The sequence below is a fragment of the Argiope bruennichi genome, chromosome 3 (assembly GCF_947563725.1).
Source record: "Argiope bruennichi chromosome 3, qqArgBrue1.1, whole genome shotgun sequence".
Classification (NCBI taxonomy): Eukaryota; Metazoa; Arthropoda; class Arachnida; order Araneae; family Araneidae; genus Argiope; species Argiope bruennichi.
Window position 1 is genome coordinate 52,244,185 of NC_079153.1, and position 18,295 is coordinate 52,262,479.

An 18,295-nucleotide genomic window follows, 5' to 3' on the forward strand; every position below is an offset into this window, starting at 1 on the left:
CGAAACTCCTGGGAGGATGTAGCAAATAATCATGCCAACCAACAATTGTGATCTTCTGTTGAGACATTCCTTCGAATGTATACCAGAATGGACATCTTGAAGGCATTTAATTAAGTTGAAGATAGATTGGAGTTTATTTAAAAGAGTCAGGCGTAAAGTTATGGTAAAAAGATCTCTGAAAAGTTGACATAGTGCCAAAACTAGAGGTAAAAACCATAGTGCACTTATTAAGCTTTTTAAATCTCCAATAGCATAAATAATTAAGCACAGAGTAATTGCGTATTCTAAAATCTTTCGAAAACGATATCTTGAAAATTGATGAAATTCTACCGGCAATATCAGAGCTACAAAAGAGAACATCCTAGCAATAAGTATTCGTTCCATGAGATGTATCTTTCTTTGCTGATTATTTATAGAAGCATTACGTTCGAGAAGAATTCTTCGATAGAATAAATATTTTTCAGTATCCATTAAAGCAATAATTATCAAAAAGGTAACATAACGGTATTATATTTAAAATAGCACATATGTTAGAAGAGTAGTCAAATATTTTCAACTCAGAACCAAGTTCTAAATGAAACTATAACCTTTATTTTCCTTTGGAACAAAAAAATATAAATATATCTTTTGCAATTTGTTACTGTTTTGCTGCTGTCTACAAAAAATACATTCACACATAAGTTATCTCCCAATCGAAGGGAAATGTTATTTTGTCATTTCTTGTCAAATAAAAAATTGATAAAGATAAATAATCATATATAGCTTAATAGAGTAATTAATATCGTTTTGGCAGTTAGTACCTATAAGAATATGAAGCTGTCGTGAACATCGCTCATTTTTGTTTCTTTGACGATATTAGTATTCAACTATTCGATGGATATGTTATACATATAATCGTTCTCTAATTATAATAATAATAAAAGATGTGTAGTCGTCAAACATAATCAATAAATATTTTTTACTAGCATTTGTGCGTTCAGTCCTACCTTGTTTTTATATATTTTGCTCCAAATGTTTTTGTTTGTTTTTTAATTTGAAGATAATAACGATGAAAAACATTATTTTTAGAAGAAGTCTATTCGGAATTTTGAAAAACTAATATTATTGACAAAAAGTTGGCAATTATTTGTTGAACTATTATTATAAAGAGCAAAATGAACGGATATCGAAATTGAAAAATTCAGCTCAATAGATTCAATAAAGATGTTTTAAATCCTTTTTTAAACGTACAAGAATCATCAATAATATTCATGTTCGAAGTTTTTTTTTTCTGGAACATTAAAGAATTGAATGAATTTGGAAGATTTTTAAATGAATTTTCATGATTAGTAATTAAACAAATATTGTTACTCCAGGATCTTATATGCATGTTTTAAATAACTGGTTTTTTAAATGCAATGATCATTGTTTACTTAAATCATTGTTACTTAATAATTAATGCATAAATCATTGTTTGCTTAATAAATGCGGTATTTTTCTTCCTTCTATATTTCGTCGCATCTTATTGAATTTTTTCACTTAAAATAAGCAAAGTAAAATGAAATAAAATGCAATAATAAAATTTCAGCAACTGTCATTCCATTCAACTGAGTAAATTCAAGTAAACTGAAGTACATTTAAATAAAATATCTTCCATAGAATTGGTCTTTCAGAGTTTAAAAATTCACAGCAACGAAGGGGAAGTGATAATGCTAAGTTCCACCGCTGGTGGAACATGGCTGCCCCTTTGCTGAGAATATTACACAATTAATTAACAGGTACAAAATACAACTAAATAACAGATTCTTGAATATCAGAACTATTCTTACTTACATTGGAGAAATATAGATATTAAGTGTAAATACGTCCTGAATTAAATTTTATTAGTTAGGCTTAGTTTTTCCAGGCATGTATGCACTGAGACAGCGTCTGCTTATCTGCAGAAATGAGAAGCATCAACACATTGTTTGCGTAACACTTTCTATGTCCAATTCAATGCATTGTAGAATTTGGTCCGAGGTAGTACTAAAATTATTCTTATAAATTAACATTGGTTTTATTTGAAATTATCTATTTCCCAAACGGTTTATTCTTGTAACTTAATTTAAAAGGAAATTCACTTATTTGTTATCTGAATAAATGGAAATAACGGTACTTCTTGGAAGATACGTCCTTCATTTTTTCTTCAATCCATTGTTTTATGAGCTTTGTTTTTCGGTTGTTCTTCAATGAATCAAACGCTTTCCATCTTATCAGGTCAGGTGATTTAAAGAAAGCAATCTTAGCGTCTTTTTCGTCATTATTTTTTTTATTGTGATAAGATGCAACAGCTTAGAAGTTAACATAAACAATCTATAGTCGATTCACCTATCGTATCAAAAGAGGTAAGTTTTGATTTGCCATCTAATTCCGTTATCAAGTATAGGTGGCCGTTTAATAGTTTGTTGGTTAACAGTTTTTATTTTATTAACTGAATAACTAAATAATATAATGATAACATATGATTAGTAACTAACAGAATTAATATTCATCAATTTATTTATGTTTCTTTTCTTTAATAGTTTTTTCAATTATTATATCTGTAAATATGTTTAGCTTTATTGGTTTCAATAATATATTGATTTCATCTTTTATTACAAATTATTTTTGAAGTATTTTATTTTATGTTAATATAAATAAAAGTAATTATAGTATGAGGTTATGTGGATACGTTTATCTCACATCTTCTAAGTCATTGGACCGATTTGAACCAAACTTGAAGCAATTATTATTTAAAACATGTGAATAAATGCTGTCATCTTTTCAAAGTGCAAAACTTAATTAAATAATCTAACTTATCAGAAAGTAATTGAAATTTTTGAGCTTTCCAGTAGTAAATCCATACCAAATTATGCTACAAAAATTTTTTATATCTTGTTAAAATTCCAAAGTATTACTATTCTAATAATGTCCTTTTCATCTCCGCGCGATTTTCCTTTAATTTTTATTAAATTTTTAAACTTAAATTTAAATGTAATTTGTCACCGTTTGTGGTAGCAAAAAAAAAAATTCGAATCAATTTCTCGATATATTCAACTGATATATCAAAAATCGAATTTATTAGGGTTTTTTTAGTAATAATATCTGATTTCATGCAAAAGCATGTACTTATCTCAAACTCGTGATTATTTTTTAAAAAATATGATAAACAAGTGTAGAGACATAAAAAAATAAAGGGTGATAAACAGATTATCCATAAAAAATTGAATGCAGAAAATATAATATAATATAATATATATATATATATATATATATATATATATATATATATATATATATATATATATATATATATATATATATATATATATATATATATATACAAGGGAAGATTATATTTGTTGTAGAAAATCACACATTTTTTTTTCCGTAAAGTAAAATTATAAAGAAACTACAACAATAAGGTATCGATTCAAACTATTTAATCATAAATATTTTCAATATTTTTAATTATCATGAATTAATATAACATTTTAGCAGATATATTTTTGAAGCTGTATCATATTCGTATTTTCTTACTAACTTTTTCATGAAAATAAAACAACTCCAGACTTAAAGGCACATAAACTCTAGATTAGATGATTAAAAAAATTAACTAAGTTTATAATCAACATTCGGCCCTTTTATGCCCATTCAATTTACCGTGCGTTTTTTATTTTCCGAGATCATAATTAAATGCTTCATGGGTGCTTTGGGGGTGGGGACCTTAAAATTTAATGCAACCTGAAAAAAGCAAAAGAGATCGTTCCTCGGGTTTCTATTTAATAGCGATAATACTATAAAACTTGAATTTAATTAACAGTTCATGATACTTTAGTATTATAATTCTAAAATATTTGTTGAAAATTCCGAGATAATTGCACAGATTTTCTTTTAAAATTAAATCTTATATTGCAGTTCTATACAAATAAAAGTTTTTTTAACAGGAGTAACACAAGGAATTTATGATCTTAAACAAAAAAGAGTTGTTATAAAATTAGATTAAATTCTGATAGCTGTTTTTTTCTCAAACGAAACAAATAATTAAGTTAAAAAATCTTGTATTTTCTTCTCGATTAAAAAAAATTAAATTTAAATAAAAGAAAATTTTATGTTTAAGCTTTATACAGATGATGCAGATTCTGAACTGATTAGAAAATATTAAGAGGTGATTTAAAATGTAGCATTTTGTTTTTGATTCTAAAATCTAAAATTTAAAAAGTAATTTACTCACTAATTTCATAGAATTCAACAGAAACACTCGATAGATTTTTTAAAAATTTTAATTCCTTTCATAATTAAAACAAAAATATACAATAAATAGAATTCTTTTGTTGCAAATTCGATATTTTCAGTAATATTCATCTGTTTTAAAATAATTATCCTTGTAATGTATTATGAAATAGTTTTTTAAAAATAATGTCATATTTTTTTCCTAATAAAAAATGTTTCTCCTTTAGGTTTCTTAAATATTTCAATTCCAGTAATGAATATCAACTTAAAGAAGATCATTTTGTTTTGCGGTAAATTTATTCCCGTTATATTCTAAAATTTTGTGTTTATGTTATTTTGTATGTAATTGTTATTATTCAAGCCTTTTTTTTAAAACCACAAAATATAAATATCGCCCAAGAAGAGCATTAATATTATAAACGAACACTTTAGCATATCGTTTCATTATGAAATGAGAAAATTTGTTTAATTATGACCACTGTAAATCTAATAGAATACATATATATATAATGATATCTCTTTAATTATATCGTAATTAATTTCCTAATTTTTATCTAAAATTACCCCATATTATTTTATTTTAAAATTTTCTCTTATTTCTTTATCAAATCCCACTTTTTTTATTTAATTATTTCTAACACGCGCTCTAAAAAGTTTCTCTGTTTCAGTTCTTGCTCTTCCAGCAAAGGGATAAAAATCCTTAACTCTTACGGCATTCATTTCAAAGATGCCTAATATTCCCTTTCCTGAATCGACATGTGTCAAAGAAATTCCTACAGGATTTCCTTAGGGAAAACTTTAAGGGGAAAATTCACACCCTTTGCTTTCGTGCTTTGATGCGAACAGTCGTGTTCCGCCTATGGTACCCGTGAACAAACTATGCCCTTCAGTGGAAAAATGTATTGTAATTAATTTCGAATTTGACTTATATATATATATCTATAAGTATTTCATACTGTTTCAGAGTGAGTACATGTTACAGAGGATACAAATTATATGGGCGGTTCATTATAAATGCAACCTAATAATAGTTTCTAAATTATAATACTTTATTGTAATCCAATAACTATTTTCAAAATCATTAACGCAAATTCCTATTTCAGAATGCTCTAAATTAAGCTTCATTAATTATTAATTAGTATTTTAAACAAAATAAAGCTACTTTTCTGCACAAATTGATTGAGGTATAAAGCTTTAAAAATTACCATTTAAGATATCTCAATGTATGCAGCAATTAGCGCACAATGCTTCACTGAAGCGACCGTTCATTGGCTAATGAAAATCAAAGTTCGGTCAATTTTCGTAGCAGCAGAGTGGGAAATTTTTGTTTAATATTCAGATGTGTCAAGAATAAATTAAAAAAAAACATAACAAATAAGATGCGTAAGACAGTACAAAAATAGAATTGCGTATTTTTTTTTCCATCAATACTTTACTTGAACAAATCAACATGATTACGACATTTTTCAGCATTTTACCAAATATATGGAACAAAAGATAATCATTTATGGAACAAAAAATTAAACTAGAATAACCGAAAAATGATTGTGAGATCTGGTAACTTAGCAGATGATATTAGCATATTCCATATACAAATAAAATTATGGAAGCCAATAAACCATATTTCATAACTCCACAAAATCTTTTTAATTGTTTAGGTTTCATTTTATTCCTATCCGGAATCGCCTCTGCAAGGCCAAACACAAAGATATGTCGCAAAAGAAACGGGAAATTTCCTATGCCTGGAACCTTATGTAAGAGATATTATGAGTGCAAGAACTTCGTTCCCGAAGAAAAGACATGCAAAGATGGAGAACATTTTAATGCAAATAAAGAATGGTGTGACTGGGAGGAACTATACCCATGCCTTGAAAGTAAGTAGTATAATAGTCTTCTGAATAAGATTCCTGAAGTTTCCTTCTAAGATTGTTTGCTTGATGATTTGATGAAAACCTGACTTGTAAAAAAGCATGGTCTTTATTAGAACTTCTGAACCAAGTCACAGCCCCGTTCTTGAAGCAAATTCGATTCCCTAGCCGAAGATGGGATGAATGTTCGAGGAAAAATTATAAGCAACTGTTTAAACTATCTAATAGGAACAAATGAGAAGAAATGTTTTTTTTTTTTTTTTAATCTGGGAAATATGAAAGAATAATGCGTTCTATGACAGGTTTTAAAAAGATATGAATTAAAATTCGGATATAAATAAAGAATTATTAGAATATTATCAATTGAGAATGATATCGAGATTAGAAGAATAAAATTCAAGACATCTTATAAGATGCTACAGAAAAATCGCACAAAATAACATAACATAAAAAAACTATATGCATGAATTGCAATAATAACAAAAACGTGACTTCCTTATTTGGGAGCCAATAATAGGTTTCCAGCAATAAACCAGGCAAAAATATGCTCTAAATGGATTGAGTGAAGTGCTACATAAAAAAAGGGAAAATCATATAACTCATAATAATTGCAAGTTAGATATATAACTGATATATCATCGATACAGTATAATCATACTAATGTATTTTGAACATAATTATTACCATGTCAAAAATGCAGTTAATCGAAAAAGCAATGCAAAGTTCTTGACTATTAGAAAAATCAGAGTTCGGTTTGATTAGGTTAGATTTAATGGCAAGGGGGCAAGTCAGAGTTTAATCGTTTGCTTAATGTTTTGGTATTTTTATATTCATAATCATCGTTATTTTTTACCTTTGATTACAATTTTTTGTAGACTATACGAATTTGATAGGAGAACGAGGGTTTCGAATTAGTCATTAATATATTTTGAATATTCGAATTAATCATATATATAATTGAACATAGATCTTGCTCTCTTTTGTAATTAAACCTTTCATTGGTAAAAGTAAAAAAAAAAAAAAAAAAAAAAAAAAAAAAAAAAAAAAAAAAGCCTTGTTATCCAAGGAAGCGGGAACTTAGAAATTCAACTAGAAAATCGAACTTAAAGATTTCCATTTACCTAGAAATTCAATTGAAAAATCCTATTTAAAGACCTTCATCTATCTAGAAATTCAATTAGAAAATCGAATTTAATCTCCAAATTGAACTAGAAAATCAAATTTACAGATCTTCATTTGCCTAAAAATTGAACTAAAAAATCGAATTTAAAGGTCTTCATTTTTTTTTACAATACGAAAAGATTAAACATTGAACTGAATTCAAAAGGGCAAAATTCTTTAAAATAAATAATTATTATTAGTAATTTTAATGTATTAATTTTGAATTATTACTCCAGATCAATTCATATTTCATCGTAGTAAAACCGATTTTCATGAAAAGCATAGGCTAAAATAAATTCCAAAGTTTATTCGTTCAATAAATTTCTGTTCCATTCACCTTTTTGTTTAATTATCTTGATAATGAATATTCGGAGAAAAAGTAGCTAATGTAATAAAAAATTCTATTAAACAATAAAAAGAAACGGACGTAAGGTAAAAGATTGATAATGAAATGGTGAAGCATTAATTAAAACAAAATAATTTCGAACAATTTGCCGGCAAAATATTTTTTTAAGTCAACAACCAATCAGAAACCTTCTTTCGCATACGGAAGAAAAATTGATTAAAAAAATAAAGTTTCAGTTATTTCCAAAGATCTCGATGAAATAATAAAATGACAAGAAAATCGTTTGTACCTGAAAAAGAACAATTTCACCATTTTATTTATATTGATGTAATAATTTTTCTTACTGGCATACTAAATGTAAATTACGATATGCTTGTTACGACGTGTATGATGCGAAAATTGTTCAAAACTCTCTATAAGGCAGATTGCTGAATTGAGTGTTATAAAATTCAGTGCATTGTTACTTCTTATGTAGCAAATGCTCTTTAAAAAGGTGTTTCAAGATTTTAACTAGATTTTAATAAAAAGAATTATTGAAATCCTAATATTTTCATCCAATAGTTTCGGAACAAGTTATAACACAAAATTCTATCTATACTTATAATAAAGCTCAATGTGTGTGTGTGTGTGTGTGTGTGTGTGTGTGTGTGTGTGTGTGTGTGTGTGTGTGTGTGTGTGTGTGTGTGTGTGTGTGTGTGTGTGTGTGTGTGTGTGTTGGCGCTCTACAGGTCAGATCGTTCGACCTACAGCTACCAAATTTGCATACCTTGGAGGTCGAGAATGTGCACCTGGGGTCCCTTTTTTTAAATTTTTAATTACTATTTAAAAACTGACTTTCCCGCCAAAATATCTTTTCATTTCCCCATCGCCAAATGGGTAAGGCTTCAGTTATTTTCCCACGCTAACAAGGATAGGCTTAACATATTTTCGGCCGATTATTTCAAACGATTCTGTTTATTTTCAAAGTGTTTGATACATTTAAAATTAAACATTGTTAATTAATCGATCTTTTAGATTCATTAACTTTTGAATTAAAATAAATCAGAATCAAGGAATTAAAAATTTCTAATCTGCGTAGCGTTACCCCAACTGGCGTAGAAAATTCACCCATTTGGGTTACCATAATTGCCATTTAAAATTCACTCATGCGCATTGTGTTTTATCAGTTATCAGTTTTATCAATTATCAGTTAATCAGTTATTTATAGGAAATTTAAGAAAAATTCAATTCTAGATTCCATAGTATTTATAATAATAAAAATAATTATTTATAAAAAAACTTGAAATTATTTTTTACTTTTTACTCACTATTCTTAGCATGTTAAAAAAAAAAGTTCTTTATTAAAAATTGTTTTTTATTTTAAAATTTATTTATTTAATAAATTTTTACAGAAGTAAAAGATAAAGAATGTTTAAGACAAAATGGATTATTCCTAAAACCTGGAACCGAATGCAAGAAATACTATCGCTGTTGTAATGGAAAAGCTCAGGAGGAAACTTGTCCAGGGGATTCGCTGTTCGATCCCTCGAAAGAAAACTGTGAATGGCCCGATTTGTATACTTGCATTGAAAGTAAGAGAATTTATTTTCAAATTGGTACAGGCATTCTTTTTTATTTGTTCTACTTTATTATGTCACTATTTTTTAGTACACTAATAAAATTGCATTTTCAAAACTTTTTTTTTGTATTAAAAACATATTTGCTTTATAAATTTCTAGAGAACAGAAAAATAAAGAATATAAAGGAGAAAATGGATTATATTTGAAACGTAATGTGTGCCAAAATTAACACAAGATTTGAATTTACCACCATTCGTGCAGTAAAGTATTGTCAACCCTATTAAAAAACCATTTGACAGCTGATAGTTTAGGGTTAGTAAAAATGGAGCGTTACACGACAGAACAACATGTTTTCATTGTTGAATAATATTTCAAAAATCTCTGGCGTCCAGCTTTCGAAAATTTGAGGTTTGGCTCTATAGATCGTGTGATTTAACACCATTGGATTTCTTTTTATGGGGTTATTTGAAGTCAAATGTCTATACCAACAAGCACACAAACACACGTGCATTGAATGAGGAAATTTAATGCTGCATCAACGAAATTCAGCCACATTTATGGAAAAAGGGTCATTGAAAACTTACGATAGAAGAATGCATATGTGCCAACAAACCCGTGGGGACCATTTGCCCTATGTGTTATTCCATACATAACCTTGCCCTGTAAATTATAAATAAAAATATAACAATTCAATAAAAAATATAACAATTTAAAGAACAATTTAAAGAAAGATTTGAATTAAATAAAAAACAGTGTTTTTTATTTAATTCAAATCTTGCGTTAACACATTGTTCTGTCGTGTAACTCTCATTTTTACTAACCCTAAACTATTTGCTGCCAGATGGGTTTTTAATAGAGTTGTCAACATTTTACTACACGAAGGATTTCAAATTGAAATCTTGCGTTAACTTTGGGACACCCTTTAGAACAAATTGCAAGGAGTACTGTCGATATTCTATTGGTAAAGCTAAAGCGGGAGTGAGTGAGTGACGACTGATGATTCATTATTCGATCCCTCCAAAGGAAAATGTGAATAGCGCAGTCTCTATATCTGTATTGGAAGTAACAAATTGAATTTTAAAATTAACTTTCACCATTTTTTAATGCTTAACATGAGCACAGATCATGCCATTTGTTATAACACTGAAAATGAATAGATAAATAAATAAAAAGTTTGCTCAAATTCTTCCTTAAATAAATAGCCACGTTCTGTTTATAAAATCATTTGCATTTTAGTGCCAGATTATTTCCAAATTCTACCAACTTCTGAGTGAAATATGTTTCCAGCTCAGTATTTAAAATGCAATCGATATATTCCAGTTCATCAGATAAATATGTAACCTAATTCAATTTAGTTTAATTTCTCATTTCTTTTCATTATAAACGATGTTTTGTTTTATATATATATATATATATATATATATATATATATATATATATATATATATATATATATATATATATATATATATATATATATATATATATATATATATATATATATATAATAAAGCTCAATGTGTGTGAGACCGTTTGACCTAGAGCTATCAAATTTGGTACATGTATACCTTGGAGGTTGGGAATGTGCACCTGGGGTTCCTTTTTTCGAATTTTTAATTAAAATTTTAATTATTAATTAAAAATTAACTTTCCCGCCAAAAAAATCTTCCATTTTCACCCCCGCCAAATGGGTAAGGCTTCAGGTTTTTTTTTCTCCCAACAGTAATGAGGCTAGGGTTAATATTTTTCGGCGGATTATTTCAAACGATTCTGTTTATTTTCTGAATGTTTTATGCATTTAAAATTAAACATTGTTAATTAATCGATCTTTCAGATTCATTCTGAAGTACTTTTGAATTAAAATAAAACAGAATAAAGGAAATTAAAAATTTCTAATCCGCATAGCGTTACCCCAACTGGCGTAGAAAAAATCACGTATTTGTGTTACGTAACTGGCGTTGAAAATTCATGCATGCGCATTGTGTTCTGAATTCCGCATTCTGTTGACAATTGTTATCAACAGATGCAGATTGGATTTAAATTATTTTTAGGTTCGTTGTATGCTTTTGTAATTAAAATGTATTTATGTTAGTTATATATTTTTTGTATATGCTTATAGTTTTAAGTACATCGTTTTTTAAGTAGTTTTTTTAAAGCCTGTTTTCAACCGTTTATTTTAAACGATTCGTTTTATTTTCTTATTGTTTGATGCATTTAAAATTAAACATTGTTAATGAATCGATCTGTTCATGATGAATCTAAGAAAATTTTGTTGACAAATTCTTGAGATATTACATAAATTAAAAAAGATATTCTTTAGTGCCCATAAAGTTTAAACGCTGAGTGACTCTATTTTCAGTAATCAGATTATAAAAAAATGCTTTGTTTCTGTAAAAAATATTATTGTATTAATTGAAGATTAATTCTTTCCACTTTAATTTAAAGCATAAATTCTACGGGTGCTAACAGAAAATTAGAGAGATACATATTACGTTATAACTGAAGGCCTTTATAATATTATGAATGAATTATATGACAATCAAAATGTGAAGTTTTAAAATATTTTGATGAAGAAGCTATTAAAGTAGGAATTGCATAAAATATTTAATTATTAAAATTTTAACGAACATTAAGATTGGCGAACCGGTTGGTCGCCAAAGGCGGCTAGTATATATATATATATATTGTAATCTGGAACACAATAGTGAAAACATTCACAAAATTAGGAAATAATTTTTAGTCTTAGAAATAATAAAATTAAATGGTTAATAAATAATAAATTCGGGGATTTAAAGTTTAAAAATTCGTACACTAAGTATATAATTATTGATCTAATTAAATGTAAGCTTAATATTGGAAGAAACAATTTACTATTTAATAATAAAAATAATGCTAACAAAGAATTCTGTGTGATAAAATTCTTGGATATTATGAGAGTTATTATATGGTATTGTATTTTTGCTTATTAGAGGTCGTATTCTTTTAATTTATTGTTTTGTTTCGTTTCTGTAAAAATGGTGCATCTCTTAGGCCTAATTTCAGGGGATTTTCGGGTCACGAAGATTCAATACTGTTGGACAATTTTAGTTTGGATTCCTCACAGAAAAAACCGCTTATTTTGAATCCCTGCCTGAGGGTGACCCTTGAGAAAGTCTTTAGGCCGGATTCTTATTTTATTTGGTTTAATTTTGATACTTTTTTTCCTATTAATTTGGTTTTTATTACTAATTCTCTCTCTCTCTCTCTCTATATATATATATATATATATATATATATATATATATATATACCAGCCAGAAAATTATAATTCATTAGAAACAATTAAAATTAAACGTTGTTCAAATCCTTCCTTAACTAAATCGCACGTTCTGCTAAGAAGAACATTTTTCATGGATCTTCACAAGATTGAAAAGTTCCAATAAATGAATAAGATTACATTTCATAATTTGTTTATTATTTGAAAGGAACGAATGAAATATTGCTCGAACAGCAGGAGCTTCTTGTTTGCTCAGCATACCAAGTTTTCTGTACATCTAAGAAATACAGCTAGTATTGTACTTTTTTTTCCCTCTGAAATTTTACTTACTTCCTAATAACGAACTTGGTACTCAGTCCTTGTTCAATGAGTTACGAAGCTTATCTTTCTGATTTAAACTGCAACGTTTGGATGCAAGCATTGGGATTTAACTAAAAATATGCACGAGGCTATTAAGTCGAAGACAATTTCTTATATGACTTAGTTAAAGAGAAACTATGCATTTTTGAACACGACTTTAAATAAAAGTAAATAAGTATATATACATACGTAAACAGAAAACATGCCAATTCATATTTTTTATCTTAAAAAAATCATTCCAATTCAACTTTTATGCCATGCATTCTAGACGAAATGTTAAACGGAATTCCAATATGAAGTATATCCTAATTAAAATAATTGATAATTCATTTCCATGCGTTTAGAAAGGAAGCTTAATGTGTTTAGAAAACTAAAGGAAACTTTCAAACCAGTTGAATAAAGAATAAATCTTTTCAAAAGATATGTTTCAATAATATATTTTACAGGAATAGTTGATGAAACAACGAAACAAATGTCAAAATGGTACAATTGCTTACTATCACTTTCAACGACAAACTGTTCTTCAGTCGATGGATTCTAATAAAAAGAATATATTTCTTACAATTCAATCAACTTTATTAGGGAATTGGTATCATCTTATTTTATTTGAATGATTATATAAAAGTAAATGTCCAAAGTTCTTGAACAGTGTGTGAGTCAATGTCCATCAGAATATCATTGTAATAATCAATTTACATTTTAATCAAAAGTTGCGAATTGTTAAGACATCAGCGCTGTAAATAATTCGAACCAATCAAGTTATTCTTCATGTAATTGTTTTATCCTTATGTGTGTTTTATCTGCGTGTATTTGTTTTATTCATTCCATCTATCCTTGAATTTTATCTCTCCACTTTTCTATAGAACCAGAATGGAAAAAATGCCCAAGTCCTAATGGGTTGTTTTTGAAGCCCAGAACAAACTGCAAGAAATATTACAACTGCACAAACGGCAGACCTAATGAAAAATGTTGCCAGAAAAATACATTATTTAATCCATCAAAAGGAAAATGTGAACCATCACAGTTTTATACTTGTATAGAACGTAAGAGATGAAATTTACTAAATAGTTCTTTAATTACTTAAATCATATAAGCTCTTTATCCAAAATATAAAAAAGAATTACATACATTTTTATTCATTAAATTAGATTTTTGATATTCATCTGTAGCATCAGAAAGAAAAGAATGTCCGAGAAGAAATGGACAGTTTTTGAAACCACGGACAAATTGCAGGAAATATTACAATTGTTCGAACGGTGAGCCTGAAGAACAGCAATGCTCAAAAAATACGTTATTCAATCCAACGACAGAAAAATGTGAATCTGCTGAATTTTACACTTGCATTGAAAGTAAGAAACAAAATTTGAAAAAATACTAATTTTATTTTGTTAAAATTGTTGTTTAATTTCGCATTAATAGCATTTTTAAGGGGAAAAGAGTTAACCTTTATATATATTTGTGAACAGAACCTGAAAGAAAAGAATGCCCCAAAAGAAACGGAAAATTTTTGAAGCCAGGAACAAACTGCTTGAAATATTATGAGTGCTTAAATGGCGAGCCTGAAGAAAAGAAGTGTCCGATTGGCAAATTGTTCAATCCATCGACTGAAAATTGCGAAATGATGGAAAAATACACTTGCATTGAAAGTAAGAAATGAAATCTGAAAAAAATACTAATTTTATTTTATTAAAATTGTACTATCTTAAAACTCTGCTGTTTAACTTCCCATTATGAATGCATTTTAAAAGTCTTTTAAGGAAAAGAAAAGGGTTAATCTTTATATATATTTGTGCACAGAACCTGAAAGAAAAGAATGTCCCAAAAGAAACGGAAAATTTTTGAAGCCAGGAACAAATTGCATGAAATATTATGAATGCTCAAATGGCGAGCCTGAAGAAAGGAAGTGCCCGATTGGCAAATTGTTCAATCCATCAACTGAAAACTGCGAAATGACGGAAAAATACACTTGCATTGAAAGTAAGAAATTATTATAGAATCAAAAATTCCAGTTTACGATGTATTAAATTGATAGCTATGGAACTAATATACCGTAAATCTTTTCATAGCACCTGACAAAAATAAATGTACAAGAAGAAATGGTAAATTTCTAAAACCTGGCACAACCTGCAAGGAATATTATAAATGTTCCGATGGTATACTTAAAAGCAAAAAATGTGAAAGGAATATGTTATTCAACCCTTCATCAGAAAAGTGTGAATCATCAAAAATCTACACTTGTGTCGAAAGTAAGAAAAAAAATTGACGAATATTCAGTATTCATAACTATTTGTAATCAGTCATTTCATGTGTAATAAAAATATAGGAAATAGAAAAAAAAAGATATACATTGAACTTGCATATTACTACATTACAGTAACTCTAGAGATCAAGAGATAAAACGTTTTACGTACCAGCCTTCTTTTTAATTGCATTGCTGATTAAATATATGCTGAATTTCAACATGGTACTGTGATTAATTTCAAATTAGGAAACCACATTGTTATTGCACCATATATGCTTCTGAAGATTGACAGATGAGATATGAAATTTCAGATTCCTGGTCAGTCAATGTTAATTAATTTTGTATGTATCACTTTTCAAGATCAGATGAAGGACATAACAGCAGATTATAATGTTTGGTGAAAATCAACAAATAAATAGGATATTCTATTACACATATTAAAAAAACTCCTAGAGCAATTAGCGTTCTATTATCTGAGTAGCAAACCTCTAATAATTTCCAACTATTCGAATGCCATTGAAGTTTGATATCCATTAAGTCTACGTTTCTTAAAAGTGAGGATTTTGATCAAAGGAAAATGAGACTTATCTCGAATTATTTAGTTTTGATTCAATTTTAGTTACTTTTTGAAGATGCAGGAAAAGGAATGCAATGATGACCCTAGTGAATGTTGATATTATATCACCATCACTTTTTGAATAATAAGAACCCTAACGGAATATATAGTATGATAACACTGTGATTTTGTTCGATATTCTGTAAGCCATATATTATTTTGAAGATATCATAACAATATATTTTGAAATTTTGTGCAATTAGGAAACTTGAAGTGTCTAATTTTAATGCTTTAATATAAGGTATATCGCTCATTTCTATTTCATAAGGACTTACTCATTAGATTATTGTTAATGTGTCAAATATTCAGTGTTCACAAAAACTCCACAACAATATTAAATCAATTGTATTTGGATACCTTTGATAAAATTTGCATCAACTTTAAATATTTACTGTTGAAAAAAGATTTCAGTTTTGAAGGTGACTAAAATGAATTAGTCTTACAACATACATCTTTAAAATTTATGCACTCGAATTTAAAATATTCATAATTTTTTTTTTGTCCTTATTTTATATAGATACTTGTATTTAAGTTTTACAAAAATACTTATTTTAATATGCACTTGAGAAATTCATTGAAATTATTTTTGATTCATCTAGTTTAGTGTAAATGATTCAGATTCATTGATCTTTTCCTAGGTTTATCAACAACAGAAAAAGTGCCATCAACAGTTACAACTTTTGCCACTTCTACTACTCCTGATGATCAAAAGGAGAAGACAGCAACTGATCCTGTTGTTTCTACTACCACTACTCAAAAAACAACATCAACTGAACAAATTACATACTCTACTCAGGATCCAGATTCTGAACGGACAAATTCGAGAATTTCGGAAACCACTAACAAAATAATTACCCAACCACCTCCAACTGATGGCCAGTCAATCGAAACATCAACTATTTCTGAAACAATAACGAGTACAATTGCAGCTACACTGTCAACTATTGAAATATCAACAACATCTGCACCAACAACAACCGAAAGTTCAACCTTACAGTCAACAACCGAAATTTCAACCTTACCGTCAACAACTGAAATTTCATCCTCGGAATCAACTACTGAAACTTCAACCTTACAGACTACTTCAAGTGAAATTTCAATTATTTCTCAAACCGTTAGCCCTCAGATGAGTTCTACCCATTCTACAAATCATACCATTTCTAAAGAAAACAAGGAAGGTGAGATCACTGAACCAACGCTATTCGAGACAACAATGGAGGTAACGTTTTCACCAAGTACAGAGGAAGTAACAACTTCTGATGAGCTGAATGTAAAGTGTCCTGAACCAAATGGGTACTTTCCTCATCCTACGGATAAGCACAAATTTATAGTATGTGCCCATGATATACCATCTATATTCACTTGTCCTTCTAATCTTGTATATAAACAGCGCGTTAGACGATGTGAATATGAATAAAACTCTAGACTTTCCAGGGATATTTTTGAAAAATTGTGCTTGAAATTTCATTGGTTTTTTTTGCTTAGTATATATCGATATCGATATCTATTATATACCGATATCGATTCTATATATCGATTTACGATCTTAATTCGAGTTTTTTCGTGGCTTTTCTTTATAAAGTAATTAATTCTTTCCGAAAAGTCCGTCAGTTTTTTTTATTAGTTAGGACTTTATTTAGTAATCAATGATTAGCAAATCATAATTTATTCTTTCTTTCCCTTTTATTTCCATTTTATAAAATTGTAATTAAATGGCTCTGTTTTGTTTTTCATTAGATTTATTAAAAAAATGTAATAAATCTAATGAAAATAAGTTTATATAATGTATTTCACTAAATAAATCCTTGATAAGCATACATTCAATGTGTACAATGTAGCAAGTTAGTGTACATATAAATAAAAAAATTTCATTGTATACTTGTATTTTGTATTTCTTTCTCCGTAGAAATTTTAAGAAATAATAATTTTAAAAAAAGTTCGGCAAATGAGTTTCCTTTAAAATGGTTCCTATACTTTTTTCATAGATTGCTCATTTAATTGGAGAAAAAATTCAGTTACTGTTTCAAACTTTTGAATTTTTGTGCTGAATCACCCTACTGTTCAAAATTGTAGTTTAGAAGCACTTAATATATGAAAAAAAGAGTTACTAAAAACTCAAAGTTTCTTAATCCAGTTTTCTAAAAGTTTTATAATAGAATCTCATGTTTATCTATCAATTTTTAACCTCCCTTCCGCCCCAATCCAATCATTTGTGAAATTTAAAATATATTTTTTCTGTGTAACTTATATTTAGCAATTTTTAAATGTTTTTTTTTAATTTATTAATGGAATGCATATTTCGTGTTTCAAAAGTTATCTGTTTCGCAGATTTTCTTCTTTCTTAATCATATCTTCTTCCTCTCACCTCCTATTTCTACACCACGCTCCTAGAGCGGAGGGTGTTACATCTATGGGAAGAAAAGTATTATTAAAATTCATATTTGTATAATGTATTATTTTGATATTATCTCTTTTATTATAGGTATTCTAAAAAGAGGGGGATTAACTATCGGGTCTTCATACAATTATCAAGGTGACTGTATGAAAATGACATAATGAATGTTAACAAAATCAAATTCTGAAAGAAAAAACAACCGCAACAGAGTTTGCCAACCCTAACCATTCGAACTATTTCTAAAATTTTAAGATATAAAAAC

The 18,295-nt window shown here is 27.9% G+C and overlaps 1 protein-coding gene across 1 annotated transcript; it reads left to right on the forward strand.

Moving 5' to 3' along the window:
- Positions 1 to 2,394: 2,394 nt before the first annotated feature.
- Positions 2,395 to 17,474, forward strand: LOC129964266 (uncharacterized). Its single transcript, XM_056079015.1, has 10 exons — positions 2,395 to 2,422; positions 4,458 to 4,520; positions 5,889 to 6,104; positions 8,997 to 9,176; positions 13,644 to 13,823; positions 13,950 to 14,129; positions 14,247 to 14,426; positions 14,578 to 14,757; positions 14,847 to 15,026; positions 16,277 to 17,474. The coding sequence occupies exons 2-10, from the start codon at positions 4,484 to 4,486 to the stop codon at positions 17,053 to 17,055; spliced, it is 2,112 nt and encodes a 703-aa protein (XP_055934990.1). The 5' UTR covers positions 2,395 to 2,422; positions 4,458 to 4,483; the 3' UTR covers positions 17,056 to 17,474.
- The last annotated feature ends 821 nt before the right edge of the window (positions 17,475 to 18,295 follow it).